We start from the raw sequence: 27,371 nt of genomic DNA on the forward strand, positions 1-27,371 counted from the left end.
CTGCAGCTGGTTCTGCTCATGTCACCACACGGCACAAACCAGGGAAGAGGATGAGACTTCTCAAGTTAATAATAGTAATAGAAAACAGAAATTGGGCCAGTTCAGGAGAATCCAGGAGGAAAAAAAAAAAGTGGTGCAGGAGGTTGGATCAACAATTTCCTTTCACCTGACAACACACCAAGGATATCTCTGAACTGGCCCAGTTTCTGTTTTCTATCTACCAGTCTCTTTCCTGCACAGTTATGAGTGCTTCATAACCTAGGAGATGTATTTGGCTCCTACCACCCTTCCAGCATCACTCCTGTAAAAATCTGTATTTATTATCTCTATTCTTAAGCATTGAATAACCACTGAAAACCTTAAAACATCTCCAAGCTGTATTTACCAGCACAACAATCTAATGCCATTTTCAGCCCACATCTCTCCTGAAAGGCCTTTGCAGTGCCTCCTTCTCCAAAGATGATAAATACTTGTATGCTGGGTCACTGAATCAATCCATCACAGTCTGGGCTGCTGAAAGCAGTAACTGTGAAAGAAAAAGTCTTTATTAATTAAATCCTTCCTGTATGAAGGGAAATGGGTCACAGGGCAGCAGTTTGTGCAAGTATCAGAACAGGGGATGGAATATCAAATCCAGAGGCCGTGTGTGGGCATCCTGCCTGGAAGCTGCAAACAGCTGGAATACTCCAGCGCAACATAGAGAAAAATATTCTGAGCTCAAATACCAGCAGCAAGTTTAAGGGCAAAGCAAGAAAGTCTTCTGCACTTTTCTATGATGTAAATCATCGGTAATGCTTTAAAGAAAAACAAACCACACGGCTTATTTTTCCCCCTCTCCTCTTTGCTCTTCATGTAGCTCAGTTTTACTAAATTCAAATTGCCTGCTGACAGGGACTGCTGGGGGAAGTGGCGTATTTTAAGCCCACATTTATCCTGCTACCCCAGAGCAAACCTTGAGCTCAGGGCACACCATTGAGGGGCTCCCTGAGCTCTCCGAGGACAACCCTTGAGCTCAGGGCACACCATTGAGGGGCTCCCTGAGCTCTCCGAGGACAACCCTTGAGCTCAGGGCACACCATTGAGGGGCTCCCCGGGCTCCCCCAGCCCCTCCGGCTCCCCCAACCCCCCCATGACTCTCTCAAACCCCCTCATGGCTCTTCTCACCCCGGCTCCTCCACACTCCCTGCCTCTTCCAGCCCCTGGGGCTCCCCCAGCCCTCGTTCCTCAAGCTCCTCACAGGCCCCATCAGCCCTCCTGGCCTTCCCCAGCCACCCCTGGGCTCCTCCACCCCGTCTGAGTCCCTCCAACACCCCTCGGCTCCCTCAGCCCCGCAGCACCAGTCGCGGTTTCTCCAGCCCCGGCAGTTCCAGTGCTCAGCCCGCGGCTCCTGCAGACTCCCAGGGATCCCGCAGCCCCCCGGGCTCCTCCAGCAGTTCCCCCTCGCCCCCGGAGGTCCCTGAGGCGCTCCTGAGGCGCTCCTGAGGCGCCGCTCCCGCCGCGCGCTCGAACGGCCGGAAGCTGCGCTGGGGGCGTGGCCTGTCACGGATGAGGGCGTGGCCACACCATGTGGGCGGTAAATGGGCGTGGCTACAGCGGGGCGTGGCCAATCGGAGGGCGGAGACACGGATGGGGCGGGTCTCGCTGCGGAGGGGGGCGTGGCCTGGGCCGTGCGCGCTGACGCAGCGGCCGCGCGCGCCGCCGGGGCCGCGCTCGCCCGCCCGACTCCAACATGGCGGCGGGGGGCGGCGGCGGCCGCGGGGCCGGCGGGGGCAGCGCCCCGCGCTGGGGCGGCGGCGGCGGCCGGGCCGCGCCGCACGAGAAGCTGCCGGTGCACGTGAGTGCGGGGGCCGCCATCGCCCCTTCCCCACCCTCCCCCGCCCACGCGAATGGCCGCTCATCGCCCCCCCGGGACGGCCCCGCCCGCCCCCGCCGTGACCTGCCCCGTCCCGGCCGCGGTGCCGAACTCGCCCCTCAGGGCTTGTCCCTCACCCGCCGGTATCGGGGGGTGTCCCGGGGGCTCGTCCCCTTCGCGCCGGGGGCATCCCCGCCCTCCTCCGCTGGTTCCGTGGGGTCCCCTGGGGCCGCATCCCCTTCCCCCGGTTCCGTGTCCTGTTCCCCCGGTGCCGTCAGGGCTCCCCGGGCCTGTTCCCCCCTCGCCTGGGCCATGCCCCTCTCCCCGGCCCTGCTGTTCCTCTCTGGTACCGCGGTCATCCTCCCGAGGGACCTGTTCCCGGCTCCCCGGTGCCTTGACACCCCCGAGCACGGGCAGCCCACCGGGGCCTGCCGTCCTCCGGTACCGAGTGCCCTCCGCCGCTGCTGCGGGGCTCCCCCGGGGTCGGTTCCCACCCCCTTGAGGGTGTCTTGAGGTGCCCGCGCCCCAGTTCTGGTGCCGTGGGGGCTCCAGGGCCTGTTCCCACCGTGTTCTCACCCCGCAGGTGGAGGATGCGCTGTCCTACCTGGACCAGGTGAAGATCCGCTTTGGCAGTGACCCTGCCACCTACAACGGCTTCCTGGAGATCATGAAGGAGTTCAAGAGCCAGAGGTAAAGCCAAGGTCCTGCACCCCAGGGTGCTCTAAGGAGCTCCTCAGCATTTCAAAGAACCCTCGAACATCCTGAGCTGGGAGGGACCCCCAGGGATCATCAGCCCAGCCCCTGTCCCTGCCCAGACCCCCCAACAGCCCCACCCTGAGCAGCCCTGAGAGCGCTGTCCAAACGCTCCTGCAGCTCTGGCAGCCTCGGGGCCGGGACCATTCCCTGGGGAGCCTGGGCAGTGCCAGCACCCTCGGGGGGAAGAACCTTTCCCTGAGCTCCATGCCAAACCCTGGCACAGCTCCAGCCTTTCTCTGAGGTGTCAGCCTTTGTGGGGTCTCTCTGCCTGTGCAGAGCCCCCCAGCCTTCACCCCATCATTCCTGTGACCTGCCAGCCCTGGAGGTGCTGGCTGTCTGTCCTGTCCCTTTGCCAACCTGCACACTCATCTCTCCTCCCCATGGATAACACTCCCAGGGTGAAGCTGCAGTGGTCATTCCCTCTAGTTGGGCTAATTTTTTTTTTAAAGAATTGCATCCCTAATTTACCAGATACTTCACATTTCTCTTGGCAGTTTCTGGGCTTAACTTGTGTTTCTGATTTGGGTAAAAGTAACAAACCCCTCTCAATTTTAGCATTGACACACCTGGAGTCATCCGACGTGTTTCTCAGCTTTTCCATGAGCATCCTGACCTCATTGTAGGATTCAATGCATTTCTTCCTCTGGGCTACAGGATAGAAATTCCAAAGAATGGGAAATTAAGTATACAGTCACCTCTGAATAGTCAGGTAGGTCACAGAACTCTTATTCTCTAAATAAACTGTTCCATGTGTCACTGGACATGTCTGCACAGTTTAGGCTGTGGAGATTTATGTATAGTGCATGTTGCTGATGTTTTTCAAGCCCATTATAATGGGTGTAATATAAATGTAAATGTTTATTCAAAGAATCATAGAGTGCTTTGGATTGCAAGGGGCCTTAAAAATCACCTAGTTCCAACCTCCAATTTATTCTCAAACCAGGTAGTTTGACTTACACAGGAATGATGACTCTGCATGGAAACACCATTTCAACACCAAATATTTCAGTTGTGTTTGGAAACTGAAACTGGAATTGGCTTGACATTGTTCCCAGTATGGGTTGTTGGTAGTGGCAGATTTCAAGGGGTGATCCTGGAAGAATTGCACTTCCAGTCTTCCACTGAGAAACCAGGAAACTTGTTTAGGAAACAGGCAAAAGAACTGTGAAAGCATTGAATTATTGACATTGGGAAAGGTCTTTAAGGATATGGAATCCCCATCAGGTACTGTTGGTATGAGACCCACTTGCTGGGATGCAGATGTTTGTCACCCCTGCTTGATTTTTGTTATTACTGTGTGGTTGTGGAGCTGAAATAGAGCCATAAACTGAATTCTGCTGGTAAACTTGTGGTGTAACTCTAGTTAGCAGCAGGAGCTACCTTTTAAATCTCAGCTCCCTCAGATCTCTGTGTTGCTTAGGAATTAACACCTGTAAGGGCCATATGTTTAATATGCCCCTTAAAACTGGCAGCTCCTCTGCAATAACCAGTGTAGCAGAACCTGCAGTGGTGTTTGGTGCAGCTTCTCAGTTGAGGCCAATAAGGCTGTGACAGCCACAAATCAGGTGGTTCCTACACCAGGGAGAACTTCAGGCATTATTTTAACTGATGGAGTTAATAAACCAGGTAGGGAAATTGATTGGTGGCTGAAATCCTTTTTCTTTCTCCTTCACGTGACAATATTTTTCAGCTGGAGATTTGCCAGCACTGCTGCTGGGTTGTTGTTGAGCTGGTCCCTGATCTTTTTTCAACCCATCTCGTGTGTCCTGTGCCCCCAGGTGCCCCCAGAGCCTGTTCCCAGTGCACTCCCTGGCAGTGGGCTGGTCTTGCACTACTCCCAGGAGAACTCCCACAACCACAGTGACTGCTCTGAGGAGTTTCGGCAGCAGCTTCCCTACAAAGAAGATAAATCCCAAATTCCCTTGGAATCTGATTCCGTGGAGTTCAATAATGCCATCAGTTATGTGAATAAGATCAAAACACGTTTCCTTGACCATCCAGAGATTTACAGATCCTTTCTAGAAATTCTTCACACTTACCAGGTAAAAAGTCTTCTGTGGAAGAGACAGTGGGTTGGCACTGGAGCTGTTGGAGTTGTGGTTGTCAAATTTAATCTCTGCCTGTTGAACAGACTTAGAGTTCCCAAGGACTTGTCTTCATAGATATTCACAGGAAATGACAAAAAGTGTAAAAACTGTGGGACTTTGTGGGGTGTAAAGAGGTTGTAGCCAGACCTGTCTTTGCTCACCTTACGTTGAGTTTGTGATCCTGTGTGTGTGTGAGAACCTGGCGCTGCCTCAGAGTCCTTTCTGTTGTGTGGCATTCGTGTTTTTGGCTCAGGGTGAGTTTTCTGGCAGAGTGAGGGATCTTTTGACTCTGTTGAACATCTGTGTGTATCTTTTCAGAAAGAGCAGCTGAACACCAAGGGCCGACCCTTCCGGGGCATGTCAGAAGAGGAAGTGTTCACTGAAGTGGCCAATCTGTTCCGGGGCCAGGAGGATCTGCTCTCAGAGTTTGGACAGTTCCTCCCAGAGGCAAAAAGGTCTTTGGTACGTGCTGAGAGCAGAGCAGGATATTGAATGCTCTGTCTGCATGTAGAATATGCAAATCATGGAAAAATCATACAGCCAGTAATGAACATTGCTCCTCTTCATTGTTTGGATTTTCTCAGAACAGGTGACTTAACCACATGCTCTGTGTCCTGTTAGGACTCTTTATTTGAGAGGAGAATGTTGAAATCATTATTTATTTACTTCAGTTCACAGGAAATGGACCATGTGAAGTGAACAGTGTTCAGAAAACAGAGCATGAGAAGAATCTGGAGCACAGCAAGAAGCGATCCAGGCCGCTGCTGCTGCGTCCTGTTTCTGGCCCAGCAAAGGTATCTTTCAGCAAGTGAAAACTTAGAATAAACTCATATTACTTGTGCTTAGTAATTGCTGAGATAAAGGTGTAATGAGTAGTGTCTTTGATGTATGTAGGTGTATGAGAAACAAAATTTTGAGTATTTTAATTGCTGTAGAAAAGGGGAATTTTTAATGCATGCTTAAATGTGTGTGGTAATAATGTTTGATATTAAATATCACAAATTTCTGTACTAAGTATTGGCCCTGGAAGGGGACAATTTCTTGCTTCTATGCAGAATCTCAAGCGATTATCTTTTTTTGTTGTTTCTTCTTGGCTGGGAGACATTTGACAGAGATTGCTGTGAGGATGTGACACAGCAATGCCAGATCACTGCTGGGGAAACACAGGTTCTCAGCCTTTGCAGGGAGCTGTTCTGTGTCAACAGAGTGGAATTTGATGGCATTTAAGTCACAACATTTTAAATATAACTGCTTGTTCTTTTAACAGAAGAAAATGAAGCTGCGAGGTACCAAAGATCTGTCAGTTGCAACAGTGGGGAAATATGGGACATTGCAAGAATTTTCCTTCTTTGACAAGGTCAGTATTTGTCTTTTTCTCACATTCTCTGGACTTGTCTTCAGCCTTTTACGTGGTTGTTAATTTGTTGGTTTTTTGTACAATTTGTGTGTCAGCACTTAAGACATTCCCTTGACTTTTCAAGTGGTAGAGAAAGACTGACAAAAATTAAAATAGGTGGGTTTGGAAGATGAATAGACTGATCATGATGAATTTTCTAAATAGAAGTGGCATTCAGGTGTTGTGATCATCTCTCCAACTGCTGCAGGTGCGCAGGGTGCTCAAGAGTCAGGAGGTCTATGAAAATTTTCTTCGTTGCATTGCTCTCTTCAACCAGGAGTTGGTCTCTGGCTCTGAGTTGCTCCAGCTTGTTACACCCTTTTTAGGGTAAGTTACTAACTTACCTCTCTGCCCTGTGGTACTTTGTAAGTCTTACTCTGTTATTTTTTGGGCACAGTGTGAACTTTTTTACAGAGGGTTTGGAGTTAACTTAGAAGTATCTCCTGGGTAGCAGGCAAGAAAATGAAGTTTAATCCAAAGTGAGGAATAATAAAATCTGAACCTTTTAATTTATCTATACAGCTGTTAATGAGTGTTGTGAGGAAGATATTTTCCTCTGTTGTTCACACTCCCCATTTAATATCTCAAAGTGTAATAAAGGTATAAACATGAAATCTGAGACCAGGGCTGTGAGAAAGATAAATAGCTCCAGCTCTGCTGTGAGCCTCCTGAGCTGTTTGGCTTGCAGCAGAAGAGGGAGAGTCAAATGGCAAGGATCAGTTTCTCCTCAGGCACTTAAGGGGAGTGTTTGTGTGGCAAAGGGAAATAATTTTCCTACCTTAAGTAAAAAAAAAAAAAAAACAAGCCCTAAAGCAATTCAGAGAGGATGATAACAGAGGTGAGACATTGGTGAAAGATTTCTCCCTGCAATGCTGAGTTTGTTTAGATATTTCTGCCTCCCTTTTATGACGTGCTTTAACCACCATAAAACTGTCACACTGAAATAATAAAATGCTTGTGTTTTTGAAGGAAATTCCCAGAACTCTTTGCACAGTTCAAGTCCTTCCTTGGGGTGAAAGAGCTTTCCTTTGCTTCTCCGCTGAGTGACCGCTCCGGGGACGGGATGAGCCGGGAAATCGATTACGCGTCCTGCAAACGCATCGGATCCAGTTACAGGGCTCTCCCAAAAACCTACCAGCAGCCAAAGTGCAGTGGGAGAACAGCCATTTGCAAGGAGGTACTCTGGGATCAGGCTTTCAATCCCTGAACACACATAAAAGTTGGAGTGGGGCGGTTCGTGCCACAGCTGCTGCATGTGGAGTCACCTTTTCAGTGCTAATTCAATTTATTCAGCCAATTTATTGAAATAATACCCACATTTCACTAACTTTATCAAACCTGTCTCAGATCACATCTCTAATACCTTTCGAGTCTGCGTGCAGACAGAAATAAATTCCTATAGACAGAAAAGAATATTAAATATCCTGGAATTCATTTTCTAGCAGTGGGCCAGTATGGCCTTTGGGAACAGTTTTTGTCTGGAAGAGCCCTGTGAGGCAGTGCCTGAGGTGCCATTCCCATTCTTGTGGGCGGCTCTGTCTCTTTTATTTACAGTTGCTGATCACTGCAGAGTGATCTCTGTTTGTGAGGTGATAGTGAAGATGTTATTGAGTTTTCTGAACAGGGCCTTGCAGTTCCACACAGACTTCAAATCTGGGGAGCAATGACCTGGGAATTAGGTCTGGAATGTCCCACAGAACCTCAGGGAAGAACTGTGCAAGAAGACAGGAGAAAATCCCCATGAGAACAGCTCTGGGCTCACAAGGCCCTGCTCAATGTCATGCCTCTGCACTGTTGCAGGTGTTAAATGATACCTGGGTTTCATTTCCATCCTGGTCTGAAGACTCCACCTTTGTCAGCTCCAAGAAGACTCCATATGAGGAGCAGCTGCACCGCTGCGAGGACGAGCGCTTTGAGGTACCTCTGCTGCTGAGCTCCCTTTCTGCTCCCTCAGAAAGCAAAACCTCTGGATTTTGGTGAATTAATTAGTGGCCAGTTCCTGAAAGTTCTGTTGGTGTTTGTTGGTTTGAGTTGGAGTTTGGTGTGCTGTGCTTGGAGTCTAATAGTTCTTCCTAGGCATGAATCCAGTTCTAAATTGCATGTGACCTTTGGGAGAGCTGGCAGAGGTCTGTTTTCCAGTAAAAACCTTCCTGCTGCTTCCTGGCTCCACCCCATGGGGCTGGAACACCTTCCACAAACCTGGGCTGCTGCTGCTCTCCGTGTTCCTGCTCTGCCTGTTCTGACACTGATTTCTGGGAACTCTCAACAGCTGGATGTTGTCCTGGAGACCAATTTAGCCACAATCCGTGTGCTGGAGAGTGTGCAGAAAAAACTGTCCCGCCTGACCCAGGAGGACCAGGAGAAGTTTCGCCTGGATGATTGTTTGGGGGGAACCTCAGAAGTGATCCAGCGCCGGGCCATCTATCGCATCTACGGTGACAAAGCACCAGAGATCATCGAGAGTCTGAAGAAAAACCCAGTTACTGCTGTCCCTGTGGTTCTTAAGAGGTACTTCCCATTGTGCCATGTTCTTTAAGAAGCTGAAAAAAGGATTTTAAAAGCATTTTTAAACAACAAAACATGAGGACGTAGCCTCAGGCTGTGCTTCTGGAAGTTCTGGTTGGACATCAGGTGGAATTTCTTCACAGAAAGGATTGTTAAACATTGGAAAGGAGTGACCAGGGAGGTGGTGGAGTCCCCATCCCTGGAGGTGTTCAAAAACCAGATGGACCTGGCACTTGGTGCTCTGGTCTGGTTGATAAAGTAGTGATTGGTCAAAGGTTGGACTTGATGATCTCAGAGGTCTTTTCAAACCTAAATGGTTTTGTGATTCTGTGGGTGTTGTGTCAAATTCATTTATTGCTTCCAGGAATCAATTCTGGTTTTCCACTGAAAACTTCTTGCTGCACCCCAGTTGGGTGCATTAAAATGTTTCAGGTGTGTTTCTCTGTCTGTCTGAACTGACATAGACTGTTCATTTATGCAGATTGAAAGCAAAAGAGGAAGAATGGAGGGAGGCCCAGCAGGGCTTCAACAAGATTTGGAGGGAGCAGTATGAGAAGGCCTATTTGAAATCCCTAGACCACCAGGCTGTCAACTTCAAGCAGAATGACACCAAAGCTCTGCGCTCCAAGAGCTTGCTGAATGAAATTGAGAGTGTCTATGACGAGGTGGGTGTGACAGGGAATGACCCCTCCTTCATTCCCTCCCCTGCTAGTGTGGCCCAGATGTGTCCACAGCACCTGGGACCATATGGAAGTGGTTGGAAACTGGGTCAAAACCAGCTGTCCCAAGCACAGTGTTAATACTGGTTTATTACTCCTGGCAGGAATGGCTCCTGAGCATGGATTGGGAGGATTTTTATCTGTTTGTCTCTTGATTACAGCATCAGGAGCAGCATTCGGAGGGGAGGAGTTCATCCACCAACGAGCCTCATCTTATCTTCATCTATGAAGACAAGCAGATTTTGGAAGATGCAGCATCTCTTATCAGCTATTATGTGAAAAGGCAGCCCACCATCCAAAAGGAGGATCAGGCAACCATCAGGCAGATTGTGCATCACTTCATACCTGAGCTGTTCTTCTCTCAGCCACCTGAACACAACATTTCTGAGGAATCAACAGATGAGGACAGAGAAAACCACCAGGGGCAGAACCTGGATACTCCTGAGCTGCGGAAAAAACACGTGCCTGGGCCTCCAAGCAGTCCTTTGGAGACCAAAGCAACCTTTTGTGATGTGACAGCTGCTGAGCCCCACAACACCCTGGATGATGTTTACAGCCTCTTCTTTGTCAATAATAATTGGTATTTCTTCCTGCGCCTTCACCAGACTCTGTGCTCCAGGCTCCTAAAGATTTATCGCCAGGCCCAGAAGCAGCTTCTGGAATATCGGACTGAGAAAGAGAGAGAGAAGCTCCTCTGTGAAGGGAGGAAAGAAAAAACCAATGATCCAGCCATGGAGCTAAGACTGAAACAACCAAGTAAGAATAATGCAGGGCTTAGTTCACTCGTAATGCTCTGGGTGCCAGTGCTCCATTGTGTATGTCTGCGTCACTGGGGCCAGCAGGCAGCTCTGTGAGGGGTGTGGAGGTGCAGTCCTCTGCTGTGTTGGTGAGTTGTGGGCACAGCTCCTTCGGCAGGGCAGTCAGGGTGTCACAGGCTGCTTCACAGAGACTTTCTGCCAGCCCACCACCATGCTCGGGTGTTTCAGGTACCTCATTGTAGGAATCCGTTACTTTGATTTACAATGTAAACAGCCCCACAAAGAAATAGTTACTGCCCAGGGCAGTGCTGGAAGTGCATGGGGAAAACTGTCCCAGCCTGTCAGGGCACCTGGCAGGGATCGGCTTGTGTGTAATGTCACTCTCTGCACTGGGTTTCTTGTGGTTCTTGTGCAGTGCTGCCTCTTGCACTGCCTGTCTTCACTCTGCCTGTTCTGTGTGTGAAATGAACTCGCTTTGCTTGACTTCACTCTGCCTGTTCTGTGTGTGAAATGAACTCACTTTCCCCTGGCCAGGTGAGGTGGAGCTGGAGGAATACTACCCAGCCTTCCTGGACATGGTGAGGAGCCTGCTGGACGGGAACATCGACCCCACGCAGTACGAGGACACCCTGCGGGAGATGTTCACCATCCACGCCTACATTGGCTTCACCATGGACAAGCTGGTGCAGAACATCGTGCGCCAGGTGAGGGCTGGGCTGGGGCTGCACATCTCCCCTCACACACAGCCAGGCTTCTCCCAGTGCCCTGCAGAGCAATGGGCACTGAGCTTGGAGAAAATCCAGAGAAAAGTTGTATCTGACAGGGAAATGCCCAGCAGAAATTTAGTGAGAGAATTTAGCTTCCATACAGGGACCATCTTAGGGGATTTATTCTTTCTGGCCTTTCCTAATGTTTTTTGAGTTCCAGTCTTTTCAAAATTCTGCCATGCTCAAAATACATCTAAGGCAACACAAAAAATGTCAGGTCCTTCTTACTCAAATCTTCCTTCCAGCTGTAGTTTTCTAGTTAAGGCACATCAGCCCCTCACTCTCCTCTCTTCCTTTTATTTCAAAGTCATGAAAAAGAGAGTGCAAAGTGGGAAGTCTCTGGAGTTTGCTGCTTCAGCTGGGTGTGATGCTGTGCTGAGTTTTATGCTCCTTTCATGAAACACTAGAGTTAACTCTTGGCCCAGGCTTGCTGACTGAACTTCCCCTTTTTTAATGGAAGCTTCACCATCTAGTGAGCGATGACATCTGCTTGAAGGTGGTTGAGCTCTACCTGAACGAGAGGAAGCGAGGAGCTGCTGGGGGTAATTTGTCATCCCGCTGTGTCCGGGCAGCAAAGGAGACCAGCTACCAGTGGAAGGCTGAACGGTGCATGGCAGATGAGAACTGCTTCAAGGTGAGACCTTGCTGCCAGGGAACTTCACAAAATCACTGAAAAACTTCAGAAAATCTCCCAGGTGGCACTTCACCTGGGAGAGGTTGGGTTTGGAAGCTCCAAGGGGAGAGAGTGAGCAATATGGAGAGAAGGTACCAAAATCAGAGCACAGACAGTGAGGAGACATTATGGTTCACTGAGAAGCCCTGCTGCTTCTCTCCTATCTTCTGTTTGTTGTCTAAATTACTTGTGAATATGCAGCATTTTATTGTGAACCCCTGTGGCAAATATTTTCTGTAACTTTATCACAGGTCATGTTTCTCCAGAGGAAAGGACAGGTGATCATGACCATTGAGCTGCTGGATACAGAGGAAACCCAGACAGAAGATCCTGTGGAGGTCCAGGTAACACTACAGTGACCATGGAGTCTGTGTACCACAGAGCAGATGTCTAAGAATGCTTTCCCTTCTTTCTTGTTCCCAGCTATGAGGCTTTGCCAGGAGGACAGGTTGGCTGAAGGGTGGGCAGATGACTTGTGGGGCTGTGGCCATTGACAGAATTGTTGCATTAGCAGAAGAGTATCAAAATAAATCAGCCTCAGAATAATCAACTTGGAAATAAACAGGTTCTTTGCAGTGATGTTTGTCCTGATGAGGTGAAATCTTACTGGAACTGGTCTCCCTTGTGTAGCACCTGGCAAACTACATGGAGCAGTATGTTGGGGTGGAAGGAGCTCCCAACAACCAGAACGATGGCTTCCTCCTGAAACCGGTCTTTCTGCAAAGGTGAGCTGCTCCCTGCCCTGAGCCACACCTGCAGCAGCTGCTGCTGCCTCCTCCCTGCCCATGTGCCACTGGGTTTGGGTGATGTGCCAGCCCTGGGCAAGTGCACTCACCTTTGAGGGGCTGCTCCAGGCCAGTGAGCTGCATGGGAATGCTGAAAGAGAAATTTATGCCCACTGCACTGAGGTTTGTTCATGGAACTGCGTTTGGAATGGAGCAGGATGGACTCTGGATGGGAGTTTGGGTCTACTTTGTTCCCATTTCCCTAAATATTTGTCAGAGGATACGGAGGAAGATCCCGGAGAGAGCCTGAAAAACAAAACGTGCAAATACAAGTTCCATACTTGTGCTGTGAGCCCTGTCAGCTGAGGAGAGCACTTCACCAGGTGTGACACATGCTTTGTCATCCTTGTTTTGCTCCAGAAACCTGAAGAAGTTTCGCAAGTGGCAGTGCAAGCAGGTGAGGGCCCTGCGCAGCGAGGTCAAGAGCTCCTGGAAGCGGCTGATCGGGGTGGAGAGCGCCTGCAACGTCGACTGCCGCTTCAAGCTCAACACCCACAAGATGATGTTCATCATGAACTCCGAGGATTACATGTACAGGAGGGGAGCTCTCTGCAGAGCCAAGCAGGTACATCTCCCTTTTGCACCCTCTGCAGCCCAGGTGGTAGCAGAGGTTGGGGGTGGGAGCCAAAATGCAGGTACCAATAATTTGATTCTACAGTACCAATTGCAGGAATTGTGGCTGAATTCCTGCAAGCTGCACCCAAAAGTTACTGCTTTGTGTCTGGTGTAACACAGAGCAGAGCTGGTAAATGCTCTGTACTTTGGATTAATTTAGCAGCCTTTTGTTTACATGCAAATTTTAAGTGAGAGTGGCAAACATTAGGAAATAGGCATGGTTAAACAGTCTGCGGTTTCCTGTTTCCCTTTCTGCTGTTCCCAAAGCGTTGCACACCTCAGGCAGAGCTGAGGGCTTTGGCTTTTCCCCCAGGAACCTCTCAGTGATCTTTACTGCCTGCTCCCAGGTCCAGCCCGTGGTGCTGCTGAAGCACCACCAGCAGTTCGAGGAGTGGCACAACCGGTGGCTGGAGGAGAACGTGTCCATGGAGGCCGTGGACGTGGTTCAAGACTGGCTGATGGGGGATGAGGACGAGGAGATGGTGCCCTGCAAAACCACCTGTGAGACAGTGAACATCCACGGGGTGCCAGTGAACAGATACAGAGTGCAGTACAGCCGCCGTCCTGCTTCACCCTGAGCACCCAGACAAGGCAGAGCTCTGCTGGTGAAGCACGTTTACTATGAGAATAGTGGTGGGAATGCAATGTATGTATTAATGATATTTATCCAAACAGCATTTTACTTTGGATTATCATGTATTTTCCATATGGCATAGACTTGTCTCCTTGCAATGTAATCCTCCAGCCATCATGAAGAAACTTTGAAAAGCTTTTATGGGAAGGGGGCTCTTGGCATTGCCACACACTTTTTAGTAGTTTCCTGGCTTTAGGCCACTGCTGACCAGCTCAGTGAGGGGGTGAACTACCACTAGTGGCTTTGTTGGAGAGGTGGAGCTGGGCTGGTGTTTGAGCAGATGCTGGCAGCTGCTTCCACTTCCAAGGCTTTGATATGCCCTGTCTTCCTGACTTTGTGCTGTCTTGGAGCCTGCAGAACTCTTCACTGTACCCTGGGAGTGCCATGGGGCCGAGAGCCCCCGGCACAGGGGGGCTTCGTTATCCCTGTGAACCAACAAGGCGACAAATGACTCTTGTTCCTGGTGCTCTGGTGAGAAAAATGCCAAAACTGACACGGGAATGGCCAGCACTCAAGGCTCTGATGCTCCCTCATCAACCAAGTGTTGTGGAGCCTGAACTGAGGGGAGGAACGCCGAGCTGTGATGATGGGGTGGGAGCGATGCCCGACCCGAGATCCCCCAGGAGCTGAGGAGCTGCTGCAGACTCTGCCTTCCAGAATATCCATGAGGAGGAATATCCATGTCCATTGCGAGGTCTGGCCTGGTTTTTGGGTTTGTGTTTTGCATGTTGGTGGGCGGCTCCGGAGCTGGGCGTTTCCCCGTGCATGCCCTGCCCCCGGCGCTCCGCGGGGCTGCACCAAATCGGTGACATCGGCAGATGGAGCTCCCGGAGCACAGCTGCGAGCTGAGCTCCGGCCCACGGACTCTCCTGTTTCTGCTGGGTCAGCACAGGCGCTGCCTGTGCAGGGACACACGGAAATCTGCGAGGAGCAGATGAGATCCAGCCACAACCATCCTAGACGAGCATCCATACTGCTATTAAAGCTTTTTCTGCCATGAAACCTAACACAGCCTGCCCTGATCCATGCAGAACACTACATCTGATTTAATCTAGTGAGAAATCAAGGAAATTTACTGGTGTCTGCCCTGCAGCCCCACTGTGACTTCACTCCTGTTTTTCAGGGGCTAAGGGCAAGTACGCTGTCCATGGAGTGTATTACTATTTTGAGGCATACCCAGCCTCCTTTCAGCTTTGCTTCCAACTTTTCCCTGGCTTTTGGGGCAATAACTCCCCCACCCCAAAACTTTCTGTGGCTTTGATTTTTAGGTTATGATTTCTGCCAGACCTAAGGAGCAGCCTGTAGGATTTGTCCTGGGTTATTTCCACTGTACGACATTTGGTTTCGCAATTGTCTCACTTGACAGTAGAAAAATTGGCCTTTGGGGTATGTTTAATAGGAAACTGTCCCAAGTCTTTGTCTTTTTTTGCAAAATAATCTGTGGGAGGGAAGGAGGGAGGCCAGTCTCTGGCATTCATGGCCACTTGCACAACCACTGCCAGCAGAGACTTTTCATCAAGAGCCTGTGTTCTCCTGGGCTGGGTCTCTGCTAAACTTTGGTTTAATGATGTGAAGGTTTTTCCCCTGCCCTCATTGCAGTGATAAGAGACCACGATGCTCTGCAAGGGCTGGGGGGAGCAGGGGGACAAGTCCAGTGCAAAGCACAGTGTCCCCTTTTCCCTTCCAGTCAGCTCACCAAAACACACCTCAGTCCTGCTCACCTCTCTGCTGTCTCCCAGTGGAGATGACACTTGTGCCAAATTTTATGGTTTTACGATACAGAAGACTGTTTACTAGAAAATAGGTGGCAACTTGTGGCTTAAAATGCATTTGATTCCAGGTGTACCAAGGTGGGCAACATGCCTGGGCACCGTCCTGTTCCATCAATCCATTCTAAGTGTACTTCAGGTATTTTTAAGCATCCTTATTTTGTAAACCTTAATTTATAATCTGAACTGATTAAGGAAGACTTTTGCCCTTTACAATGCTATTGTCTCGAAGCTGAGAGTAGCAAGGGACATGAAGGGAGTATCAGGCAGGTTTGAGAGGGGCTTGTTCATGTCTGAGGGTTTCAGCTGTGTATCTGCACGACCTTGAGTCAAGAGTTTGTTCTTCCATTTGTTTGAAGGATCTTTGCTTTTGGGCTTGTAATTGCTTTGCCAGCTCCTTGAATGTAGTTTTTTTTATATTTATTTGCACATTCAAGTAAAATAAAATATTGATTTTAAAAGTCTGCAGGTCTCACTGTTTTATGTTTCTTTCCAACTAATTTAAACTTTGTGACAACCCCCAGAATGGATTGTCTTTTACCTGAAACTGTATTTTAAATGGTAGAAAAATGCAATGGAAAGGTTGAAGTTGCTGGACAGGCTGCAGGGTGTGCTGATGCAGCTGTGTGTCAGCAAGTGCTGTGTGAGGGTGTGAGCAGTGCACTCGCTGATGGAAAAGGGAAATACATTTCCTGCAAGCAGAGATCCCACGCAGGAGCTGGGCTACACTCAACGTGGGAGCTGCCCAAACCTCTCCCGGAGCAGGGAGCCCAGGGGGTGGCACAGTTGCTCCACCAGAAAGGTCTCAAAAGCAAACGTTGGAAGGGCTGGAGCTGTGCCAGGCCTTGGCATGGAGCTCAGGGAAAGGTTCTTCCCCCCGAGGGTGCTGGCACTGCCCAGGCTCCCCAGGGAATGGTCCCGGCCCCGAGGCTGCCAGAGCTGCAGGAGCGTTTGGACAGCGCTCTCAGGGCTGCTCAGGGTGGGGCTGTTGGGGGGTCTGGGCAGGGACAGGGGCTGGATTTGATCCCTGAGGGTCCCTCCCAGCTCTGTGACCTTTTCAGCTTTTCCCTGCCCGGGCTCAGCAATGTCTCACAAAGATGCAGGGCCAGGGGCTGGATTTGATCCTTGTGGGACCCTTCCAGCTCTGCAGTTGTGTCCTGCCAGGCAGTGACTTCTTGCAGCCTGGTTCCTGCCTAGCAGCACCTTTGCCAGAGGTGGGGCACAGCCCAGGCCTGGCCCCAGGAATCCCTGAACACAAGCAGGGCTCAAGAGAAGGGGCTGATTCCAGTTCCCAACCCCACAAGCACATCTGCTACAGGTTAAGACAACACAACTGCAACCATGAAAATAACCCTCCACCCGCCTTTCCCTCAGCCTCCCCAAATTCCTGGGTAATAACATGTTTAACTGTGCTCCCTGTGAGCTCTGCACGACAAATGAATGAGTGGATTTTGCAAATGAAGCTGTAGTGATGTGACCCAGAGCTGATAGGAGTTTCCTTTACATCATCCTCAACACTTCCGTTGCCATAACAAAAGGCAGCTCTGCTCTCTGTGCAGCCTCCTGCTCACTCACAGGGAAAAAAAGTGTTGCTCTCCCCATTACAATCCTCTGGTGCATCCACTGCACGGAATAATTGGATTAAAATGGTGGTGGTGGGGTCTCAGAGGACACAGCCCACTTCGCACAAGTCTTCTCTTGGCCCTCTCACAAAGGGGATGATCCCTGCACTTGAGGGGAGGGACAGCCAGATGTGACATGAGAGCACTTGGAGGTCTCAGCAAACAGCTTAAACACATCCTTCAGGTTTGCAGGATGGGATAGGTGTAAATGGTTTGCACAATTAAACTCAGAGTTGCTAAAGGGAATACCTGAGTTCAGCATTTAACATTCCAGGATGCTTTTTATGTGTTTCCACATCACAGGGATGCACTGGGAGGATCAGGGCTGTGAGAGAGTCTAGAACTGTGTGCAAACACAAATTGAGGTTTTCTTCATGTTTTAGCTATTCATCTGAATTAGAACTAACTAATTCAATTTATAGACTAAATTAAAGTCTAACAACTCCTAATCTGTGCTAAAGAATGAATCTAAAGGGTCCTGATGCTGGAAAGGAATGATGAGGATGATTGATGATGATGATGATGATGATGGTGGTGGCTGTGTCACACCAGGTACCTGCCACAGGGACATTTCTCTCTCTCTCAGGATTTTTCTTAGAGGTGCACAGAGAGAAATGTCCCTGTGACAGGTACCCCCCACCCCAGTGTCACTATCTTGCTGAGAAATGCCCCCAAAAAGCTATTCCAGAACACTGAGTTGTAGGGGTGTTAATAAGCTTCAAATATTCCTGGAAAGTATCTTCTCATGGAATTTTATGGTGTGAAGTGAAAACTGCCAGCAAGCAGAAGAGCAGCTCTGAAGAACCTCCCTCAGCAGTGTGAGGCTGAGAACATCTGGGGTCACCAGGGAAGAGATTAGGTGGGATCCCAGAGGAACAGGAGATTAGGTGGGATCCCAGAGGAACAGGAGATTAGGTGGCATCCCAGAGGAACAGGAGAGCTGTGGGACAAACAGGAGGCAGAGGAGGGGATTCCCTGGAGCCATGGAGAGTCTCAGGCTGGCCCAGGGAGAAAGAGGGGACCTGTGGCAGAGATTTGAGGGTACCTTGAACGTGCAGAGCCTGCAGAACCAGCTCTGAGCTGCTGCTCAGGAACCCTCTGGAAGCACTGGAATGGAGCAGACAGAGTGAATCCCATCCTTTACCCACCACAGTTTGCTCTTCCAAGCCTCCAAGATGTATGGGACAGGCCAGGTGGTGTTTGTAGCCTCCCCCTGAGCTCTGAAATCCCCAGCCCGATTTCCAGCATTACATCTTTTGGGTTCAGAGCCACGGAATGGAAGAGCCCCTGCTCCCAGGAGATGATCTATTGCACAATGAATTACTTTAAAACCAAATTGTTACCCCACAGGGCAGGGATCACACGACTTAAAGAGATGTTAACAAGCCGTGACAAACCTCTGGCATAAGAATTTTCAGGCAAGCTGTTCTGCATCTAAGGCAGTCATTAAGATCACACAGCATCTGAAAAATGAAGGATACAGCGATGAGTAACCCCTCTCTGCTCCACTCCAGAGACCTGCCCATAGGAAGCAGGGCTGTGATTTGCACACTATCTGAACCTGATTATGGCTAATTTTTTGCATACAGAGCATGGAAAGGATCCTGGCTGAGGCATGGAAAATATGTGGCCACATGAGTCATTCTGCAATGGTTCATAAATCCTGAGAGAATCACAAAAGCAAAACATCTAACATTGCATCTTCCCTCTCCCTGCCAGTGGAACTCCACCTCTTGACACGCTCGGCACAAGGATGTGGGAATATGGTGAAAGCAAAGGAAATAGGATCATTTTCTCCTTGGAATAGAAGAATCTCATCAAACAGCAGCCAGGCTCAGATTTGCAACCTTCACAGAAGAGGCCATTCATGAGGCGAGGAGAGAGAAACGAGCTGCTCCTCAGGTTGCCAAACCAAATTTACAGTTCCTACTGCCTGGGCTCCAGCTCCTGTCCTTCCTTCCTTCCCTGCAGAGCCAGGCAAGGACTGCAGAGAACAGCCCAAAGCCCAGCACCCTCCCAGCCATGACCTCCTGTCCCACTGGCTCGTGCACGTGGTGGCCAGGGCCGCTCTGGGGCTCTGACTCGGGAGATGGGAGAGGATTTGGGAGCTTCCCAGAGCTGCTGTGCAGAGCAGAGCACAGAAGGGACCTGCTCTGGGGGTTAGAGCAGGGAGGACCCGGCAGCAAAGGATCTGAAGGCTCAGTGAACCTCTGCCAGTCCCTGTTCCAGCATCCGAGTTCTCTGGGCACAACCAGCAGCTGCTCTGAGTTCTTCTCCCAGGCAGAGTGGGGATTGTGCAGGGTGGGACTGCTCAGCTCTGGGAAAAAGCAGCTTTTTGTGGGGCTGGAGCTCCCCATTATCTCCCCAACAGCAGGGACTTCCTGCGTGCCCTTTGCAGGCCCCTTTCCTTTCCTGCTGCGTGGAGCTGCTCTCCCTGTCCCAGAGGTTTATCAGCGGAAGAAAAGCATCTCCCTCTCTCTGCCACTCGCCCTTGATGTCTCATGGTGCTCCTGCTGCTGCTTTCCAGTGCAAAGAGCTCCAACCCAGAGGACTTTTAACCATCCTCTGCAGTAAAAAGTGCAGGAGCTTGGTGCTGTTTAGCCAGGAAGGAGAAGCAGGAATAAAAGGGAATAAAAGGGAACTCTGAATGGCCCAGCCTGATCTGAAGGCTGCAAGGCTGACACTAAAACCCTTCCATTGCCAGAACACGAGTCTGCAGGAGCCCCCTGGAATCACTGGGAGATCTGTGTGGTCTGCAGCTCTGGTGTCTGGGATATCTCCCTGTTTGTAGTACCAGCAAATGTCGTGACTCAGGCTTTAGGAAAAGACCTCAGCTCACCCACAGAGCCACTCAGGTCTCTGCAGTGGGAGGATGCTCAGCGTTCCCACAGGCAGAGGTGCGTGGGTTCTGTTTATGTGCAGACTGCACCAAACCTGACCACATTTGTTATTTCCAGGAATATTCTGGAGCAGGAAGGAGACCCAGATGAGTCACTTGAGCCGTCATCTCACTGAGGATGTAGTGCAGCCCTAAAACACTTGGGGCCTGGATGAACAAGCCCCTCCCAGTCCCCTCTGACGCTGGGGTGTCCAGCCTGAGCTCCTGTGGTGCCAGCCCCTCCATCCCCTCATCCTGCCCCGTTCCTTCCGAGAGTTAAGGACAGCGGGAGGAAATGCGTAAGCAGGGTCCCTGCTGCTGCTGCTGCCACCCAGCTCTGGGCTGTGCAGAGCCTGCCCTGCCATGGGGACCCTTGGGAGCAGGCAGCTCCTGCTCTGCTGTGCCCTCTGGGGACTCTGCCTGGCCTCGGACTATGATGGTGAGTGCTGCTTGTTAAAGTGCTGGGGTTTGGACCTTTGGAAGATCCCTGGAAACTCATTTTTTAATGGGGTCACATGGGAGGATGCCCGATAGAGCTCCGTGTGGGCTCTTGTTGAAGAGGGAGGTTGACAGAGGTGATACAGCAGGGAAAGAAGCTGGGGTGGAAGAAACTAGAAAGAGAAAGGAAAAATAGAGGAGCAGTAAACCAGAAAGGACTCAAATGTGAAATCTTTAGCTAATTATACACCCAGAGCCACAGCTTTACGCTGGAGTGGCTCCAGAACTCTGGATTGTTGTGAAAGCCTGGCAGAGGATTTATTCTCTGGATTCCCAGGCATGTTCATGGTTGTAATGGGAATTTCTCTCTGGATCCCCAGGCCTGTTCATGGCCGTACATGGGAATTTCTCTCTGGATCCCCAGGTCTGTTCATGGCTGTACATGGGAATTGCTCTCTGGATCCCCAGGCCTGTTCATGGCTGTACATGGGAATTTCTCTCTGGATTCCCAGGCCTGCTGATGGCTGTAGAGCATCACAGTCCATTGTGAGCTGTGGGAAACCACAGGGCAAAGGAATCAGGGATGTTCTCAGAAAGGTGGCTGAGGGTGGCTCCTGCACACCTAACTCTGCCAGCCAGCTTTTTCAACTCAACAGCCTTTCCAGAACATTCCTGTAGAGACTCCAAGAGAAAAGACAAAGAGCAGCCTTTGGGGTGAGCTGTGTGCGCAGCCTCCACAGAGTGTCTAGCTTAGTGAGGAACAGGCTGAGTGAGGAACAGGCTGAGTGAGGAACAGGATGGGTGAGGAACAGGCTGAGTGAGGAATAGGATGAGTGAGGAACAGGCTGAGTGAGGAACAGGATGAGTGAGGAACAGGCTGAGTGAGGAACAGGATGAGTGAGGAACAGGCTGAGTGGAGGAACACGATGAGTGAGGAACACGCTGAGTGAGGAACAGGCTGAGTGAGGAACAGGCTGAGTGAGGAACAGGCTGAGTGAGGAACACGCTGAGTGAGGAACAGGCTGAGTGAGGAACAGGCTGAGTGAGGAACAGGCTGAGTGAGTAACAGGCTGCCTTCCTCACAGATTACTCTCAGAACAGCACCAGTGAGCAGGTCAGCACACCCGAGGTCACCCCGTGTCCCCGAGCCATCCCAGGGGACCAGGCCACGGTCAACAACGTCACCTACCTGCTGATCCCCGAGGTCACCCGCGCCCAGCTGGGCAGCGCCGTCACCGTGCGCCTCATCCCCTGCCTCTACAGCCTGGCGTTCCTGCTGGGGCTGCCGGCCAACGCGCTGGCCCTCTGGGTGCTGGCCACCAGGGCCGAGCGCCTGGCCTCCACCGTCTTCCTGATGAACCTGGCCACCGCCGACCTGCTGCTCGTCTCCGTGCTGCCCTTCAAGATCTCCTACTATTTCCTGGGCAACCACTGGCCCTTCGGGGAAGGGCTGTGCCGCCTCACTACAGCTCTCTTCTACGGCAACATGTACTGCTCCGTGCTGCTGCTCACCTGCATCAGCGTGGATCGCTACCTGGCCGTGGCTCACCCCTTCTCCTCCCGCGCTTTCCGCACTCCCGGCCTGGCCGCCGGCACCTGCGCCGCGGTCTGGCTCTGCGCCGCGGCCCTGACGCTGCCCCTGACCCTGCAGCAGCAGTCCTACCCCCTGCTCGGGGCAGGCCTCACGCTGTGCCACGATGTCCTGCCCCGGCACGAGGACGACGGCTTCTACTTTTATTACTTCGTGGCGCTGATCTCCTGCGCCTTCCTGCTGCCGCTGCTGCTGCTGGCGCTGAGCTCGGGCGCGGTGCTGCGCGTCCTCCTGCGCGGCGGCGGCCGCTACTGCCACGCTGCCAAGCTCACGGCCCTCGTGCTCGTCTCCCTCGTGGTTTTCTATGCCCCCAGCAACGTCCTCCTGCTCCTTCACTACTCCAGCCCCTGCTCCAGGCTGCACGGCCGGCTGTACCTCAGCTACATGGTCAGCCTGGCCCTCAGCACCTTCAACAGCTGCGCTGACCCCTTCATCTACTACTACGTGTCGGAGGATTTCCGGGAGAAGGTGAGGAGAAGAGTCTTCAAGGGCAGCAAAAAAACCACCACTTCCCTGAAGACCTCCAAGGAAACGCTGCCCCGTTCCAAGCATTCGCTGGTGTGAGCCTCCAGCCCAGCTCCTGCTCCCAGGGCGCTCATCACGCACACAGTGGGGATAAGATGAATTCAACACTGGAATTCCACAAGTTTCACCCAGAACAGAGTTTCCCAGGAGCCAAGTGCTTTCCCCTGTCTGCACAGATAAGGATGAATAAACCCAGGCTGTGGGATTCTTTGCTCAGACAAGATGCTGAGTGCTGGACACATCCATCCTTTACTGGGATGCTGCCTGCAGCTTCTCAGCTGCTCACATACCAGCAGGGATGTTCCTCCCATTCAGCTCGGTCTGGTGTTCCTAACCTGGCTGCTCCCTGCCTGCTAGTCCTGCTCCTGGATTCATTGCCCTTAAATGCATATTCCCTTCCCCTAAAACTGAAAAAGAGCCATCGTTGCAAAACCAAATTTCTAAATGCTTCAAAATATTAACTAAACCAGTCTGTCAAAGGAGTGCAGAGTACTGGTTTGTGTAGCAAAAACTTTCTTGGCTTGATCTGTAAGCAACCCCTCAGGAATGTCAGCTCACTGTGGTAAAAGGTGTAAAAATCCCCTGCACTAATCCCTGTTTTTGCAAATCGCCCTTGGCATCCATCATTTCTTTGAGGCAAAGGTTATATTAATGGATTTTGTAAAAAAATTATGTCCCATGAAGGGAAATAGTAAAGTAGGGAAGGAGAAAAGCCTCTGGTACTCCACACTTCCTTCATGTAATGTCACCCACAGCCAAAAGCTGGCTCTGATCAAAGAGGTGCTCAACTTTGTTGTTTGTTGGAACCTGCTGCAAATCTGACAAAATGCAGCCTGCTCATCTCTCAGACACAACTGGGGCACAGCTCTGTGAGCAGCCAGGTAGAAAATGAGCAATAAACCTCTTTAGAGCTTCTTAATTCTTTAGTGTTCCCAGCACAGGCTTGACAACATAAAGCATGAATAAGAGGCAGAGAGGATTGTCTTAAAATCAGTTTTTAATAAAATATTTATCAGAATCTAAAACAAACACTTTTCTGGACTCAGACTTGCTAAGATGTGTGTGAACAAACCAACAACTGGTCAGAGAGCTGTTTGTGTGTACCTGTGGGGGCAAAAGGCAAAAAGAGGGGAAAACACAAAGCTGGGCTCTGGGTGCTGGGCACTCAGTCAGAAACAGTAGGGATGAAAAAAAACCCAAACCCAAACCCAGGCTGGTAGAAGTTTTCTAAATAGTTGCTCTATTCACAATAATGAAAACCAGGTTATTGTGCATTAAATGTCAACAGTCAGTGTGAGCAAAGCAAGTGCTAGTGTGTTGGGGATGTTCTTCAAGCAAGCTGAACATTCTTCTGGTATTTGCTTTCTACTGAGGCTGATTAAGGAGGGGAAGCGGCAAGACCAAAACACAGGACAAGAAAGAACAAGGGGAACTATTGCTTTAAAATAAATACCATGGTAATGATTACTCTGCATAATGTACAGTTACAAATATATAAATATTAATTTTCTTGAAAGGATTGCAAGCATCAATCACTGATAACTAGCACTGCTGCAGCTATTCAGTCACAGAACTCGATGGAAGAAGAGATTTCTGTGTCTTACAAACCCACTGGCACTTTTCTCCTTTTGCAGTGAGGGACCATCAGTAAAAGGAAAGGAGAAACATCTCTCTGACAGAGGGAGGCAAAATCTCTAAGCCAGAAACAGCCCAAGGCAGCAGCAGCAGCTGCTGGCCTTGCTGGCTTTGGCTTTCCAGCACCCAGCTGCTCTTTTCCTTGGTGGAAAAAACAATAAAACCAATCTTTCTCTCTAAACTGCCTGGCTGAGGTGCACAAAGTGGGAGCCTGAGGTGTCCTTGTGCTCTCAGGGACAGGAGGGAGACTGAGCAGAGCTGGGCCTAAGCCTGTGAATGGCTTTGAGTCTGTTCAGCTGTGCTGTGTCCTGTGGTGCTCAGGGATCCAGTCCTACAGTTTCTGTATTCCAAAAGCAGGATGTTGAAGAATGGAAGAAAAACAAGCTATGATTTTTTTTTCCCCCTAGATAAGAATGAATAATGGTTACAAGAAACATGAACAGCAAATGTGGGACAGGGGAAAGCTCTGGAACCTCAGCTGCGGTGGAGAAGAGAGCAGAGACCTTCTCCTTTATCCCTTTGATCAGGGGAAAAGGCAACCACAGTGGTGGAACTGCAGGTTCCTTGATCAATTCCTTAAATAAAAGCACCTTTTTTCTTTTTAGCCACAAAGAGGAGCTGGTTTGGTGTAGCAAGAGCAGGAGGAGGCAGAGGCTGCCAAGAGCAGAGGGACTGGAAGTGCCAAGGCTGGGGGTGAAGTCAGGATCTAGAAATCCTGTCAGATGCCCTCCCACACACTGCCCTGCTCTGTCTGGCTCTGAGGACATTAAGACTGCTTTGCCTTTGCCTTCTGAGGGTCCAGGGCTCTCTGGCTTTACTTTGAATTGTAAAACAGAAGCCAGACTCCTCTGCCTCAAGCACTGGCACAGAGATCCCTCAGACAAGGCCCTGATTGATGGGCTGGCACCACCAGCAGGAATTATTTACCTGGCAGCAACAGGGGGATGTCTGCATCTGGAATTAGGACATTACATGTCCCACAGCCTGAGGAAAGTGAAGAAAGCCAGGTTTGATTCTTGGCTGGAACTCCTCATCCTCACCTCCTCCATCCCCAGGGGGAGGTCTGAGTGCCCAAGGATCTGTGAGAGGACCAAGCAATTTAAAATGACTTCAAATATCTCTCCAGAAGCATTCACTGGGAGTACAGTAGGTGAGAGAGAGCAGGAAAGGAAAACCAGGAAGGGACTGAGGCATCCAGAACACAGATCCCATCTCCTGGATGAAGCCAGTCACAGACATCACCAGGGTGACCAAATGCCTCATCCTCCCAACTCACAGCACCAAACAGCTGCAGCCTGAACGAGCAAACAGCAGGGTTTGTATTGTGCAGTTTTCAGTTTTAGAAAAGGGGAAAAAAAAAAAAAGAAAAAGAAAAAAGAAATCTTGTTGCAGCTCACACTAGGCCTGTTATAACTATGCCTGTTATTCACCCAGGGATAAATATTGACTCAGTCCTGTGTGTGTACACAATAGCCAGTGCCTGCCAGGACAGTTGCTTGCAGGAGGTGGAATTTAGTTTAAAGGCATTTATTTACCTGCCAGGCAGGAATGCAGCTGCCAGGGTGAGGGCAGGATCTGTCCCTGCACACCCCAGATGTGGGGCAGGACCCTCATCCCAGCAGGATCCTGGAGCAGCCACGAGGGGAGGCTGGCAAAGCTGCCAACGAGGCAGCTCAGAAATTCCTGGGAACTTCAGGACCCAGACCTTCATCATGTCAACTGCATTCTGCAAATGTCTGGCCCCAGACAAAAAGAACTGGAAGCTACACATGCCCAAGCTCTGGGATACCTCCTGGTTGTCCCCATGTGGACATTTTTCTGGAAAATACTTGCCTTTATTCTGGAATGGAATGTCTATACTGGGATATATTCTTGTCATGGTTCCTGTGTAAACAAGCCTTAAAAATGAATGGAGCTGGGCTTTTTTTTTTTTCTGTTTCCATTCACCAATAAACACCCTCAAAAGGAGTTTCCACCCTGCTCTGGGTCCTGGTAACAATAGAAGTGGGAAGATAAAATATTAACACTATTTTGCAAGAGGCAATTGCATGTAACTCCTCCAAAGAGAACAATGCTGCTCCAGGCAGGAAGGGAAACTCAGAAATCTTGGCTCCTGCACTTTTGGAAACACAAAGCTTTTCTTTTTAAGTTTTGCCACGTTGCTTGGGGCAGGTCAGACCGAGGGAGTCCAGCCTGTGACACCAGGGATTGGTACTGGCCAGCAGAGCCAGAGCCTGGCCAGGGAGTACCAGGGCCAGAACATGCTGTGCTGGGTGCCAGTGGGAGCGAAATGAAAAGGGTTGGTGAAGTCAGGCAAACATTTAAAAGGGCTGTGCCTGGGCCAGGTTCATTTTCAGGCCAGGCTTTGAGGAGAAAGGGGCTGAGAAGGCTGCAAGCAGCCCCTGTCAGCACGTAGTGCAACACAAAGGGGGCTCCCCCACCTCATCCCTGCCTCTGCTGAGGCTGCAAACACCCACCTGAGGCTTGCAGACAGCAGCAGACATGAAGCCTTTCAGCCCTGGCAGTGGATTTCAGTTTTCTCAGGTAAAATGTACCTCCCAAGAGCTTCCCTGAATTGTGGAGCCACAGGGAAGTGTTTCTCTCATGGGTGCAGACTGATGGGCTGGTGAAGATGAGTAGCCTCTTGCTATGTCACAATTGGAAAAACACACTGATTTTTATTATTATAATTTGAGCAAAATACTTCTCAGCCATCTTTCCTCAAACAGCAGTTTAGCTAAGCACAAGGCCTGGACTTAGCTTCTAAGTGTAGCTAGGAAATGGCATTTGCAGAATAACCTGATAGCAGAGAAAACACTTGGAAATGCTGTATAGGTTTGAATTCCAGCCCCTATTTTTCTCACCTAGAGGGCACAGCATATTGGTCTCTCATCACTGGAAAGGCTCCAAAGAGGATGCACAAGAAGGCAGGAAAATGGACAGAAAAATAACGCTGAGTGTCCCCCTTAGAGCTCCAAATCTGCCCCGTGGGGCAGCAAAGCCTACAGTTCTGAGGGCATCAGGAAGTAGTCATCATTCAGATTCTGTTCTGCAGCAGGTCGTCTGGAGGAACAAACTCATACAGGAGTCGATTCTGAGCCTCTTTATTTAAGTTATGTATTTCTGTGGGAAAGAGAACACAAGGAAGAAAAGTCACCTTGCTGTGATGCATCTTTGTGAGACATTGCTGAGCCTGGGCAGGGAAAAGCTGAAAAGGTCACAGAGCTGGGAGGGACCCTCAGGGATCAAATCCAGCCCCTGTCCCTGCCCAGACCCCCCAACAGCCCCACCCTGAGCAGCCCTGAGAGCGCTGTCCAAACGCTCCTGCAGCTCTGGCAGCCTCGGGGCCGGGACCATTCCCTGGGG

The 27,371-nt window shown here is 50.4% G+C and overlaps 3 protein-coding genes and 1 long non-coding RNA gene across 7 annotated transcripts in view; 2 read left to right on the top strand and 2 right to left on the bottom strand.

The window, feature by feature from the left end:
• Window positions 1–355: 355 nt before the first annotated feature.
• LOC115490877 (uncharacterized) lies at window positions 356–1,553 on the bottom strand. Its single transcript, XR_003956808.4, has 2 exons — window positions 1,338–1,553; window positions 356–526 (listed from the first exon to the last, which is right to left on the bottom strand). It is a non-coding gene; the product is annotated as an uncharacterized lncRNA (long non-coding RNA).
• A 134-nt stretch (window positions 1,554–1,687) lies between these two features.
• SIN3B (SIN3 transcription regulator family member B) lies at window positions 1,688–15,780 on the top strand. Its single transcript, XM_030256627.4, has 19 exons — window positions 1,688–1,834; window positions 2,436–2,542; window positions 3,164–3,317; window positions 4,387–4,650; window positions 5,014–5,157; window positions 5,367–5,489; window positions 5,963–6,052; window positions 6,300–6,418; window positions 7,061–7,268; window positions 7,892–8,008; window positions 8,361–8,599; window positions 9,078–9,261; window positions 9,477–10,071; window positions 10,608–10,777; window positions 11,301–11,474; window positions 11,765–11,857; window positions 12,144–12,238; window positions 12,659–12,863; window positions 13,261–15,780. The coding sequence occupies exons 1-19, from the start codon at window positions 1,730–1,732 to the stop codon at window positions 13,489–13,491; spliced, it is 3,417 nt and encodes a 1,138-aa protein (XP_030112487.3). The 5' UTR covers window positions 1,688–1,729; the 3' UTR covers window positions 13,492–15,780.
• A 4,266-nt stretch (window positions 15,781–20,046) lies between these two features.
• F2RL3 (F2R like thrombin or trypsin receptor 3) lies at window positions 20,047–22,591 on the top strand. The gene is made up of 2 exons (XM_030257012.4): window positions 20,047–20,255; window positions 21,340–22,591. The coding sequence occupies exons 1-2, from the start codon at window positions 20,180–20,182 to the stop codon at window positions 22,407–22,409; spliced, it is 1,146 nt and encodes a 381-aa protein (XP_030112872.3). The 5' UTR covers window positions 20,047–20,179; the 3' UTR covers window positions 22,410–22,591.
• Window positions 22,592–23,349: 758 nt separating this feature from the next.
• Window positions 23,350–27,371, bottom strand: part of CPAMD8 (C3 and PZP like alpha-2-macroglobulin domain containing 8) — a 54,883-nt gene continuing 50,861 nt past the window's right edge. For all 4 annotated transcript variants that reach the window (XM_030257010.4, XM_030257011.4, XM_072919414.1 and 1 more), the window contains exon 43: window positions 23,350–27,128. In XM_030257010.4, the coding sequence (XP_030112870.4) occupies window position 27,128 (1 nt within the window). In that variant the 3' untranslated portion in view covers window positions 23,350–27,127. The remainder of the gene's footprint in view (window positions 27,129–27,371) is intronic.

This window comes from Taeniopygia guttata, chromosome 28 (assembly GCF_048771995.1).
Source record: "Taeniopygia guttata chromosome 28, bTaeGut7.mat, whole genome shotgun sequence".
Taxonomy (NCBI): Eukaryota; Metazoa; Chordata; class Aves; order Passeriformes; family Estrildidae; genus Taeniopygia; species Taeniopygia guttata.

Coding starts and splice junctions, on each gene's coding strand:
- F2RL3 (XM_030257012.4), top strand. CDS start 20,180: ATGGGGACCCTTGGGAGCAGGCAGCTCCTGCTCTGCTGTGCCCTCTGG. Junction 20,256..21,339: donor CCTGGCCTCGGACTATGATG/GTGAGTGCTGCT, acceptor CCTTCCTCACAG/ATTACTCTCAGAACAGCACC.
- SIN3B (XM_030256627.4), top strand. CDS start 1,730: ATGGCGGCGGGGGGCGGCGGCGGCCGCGGGGCCGGCGGGGGCAGCGCC. Junction 5,490..5,962: donor CTGTTTCTGGCCCAGCAAAG/GTATCTTTCAGC, acceptor TTCTTTTAACAG/AAGAAAATGAAGCTGCGAGG. Junction 6,053..6,299: donor AATTTTCCTTCTTTGACAAG/GTCAGTATTTGT, acceptor CAACTGCTGCAG/GTGCGCAGGGTGCTCAAGAG.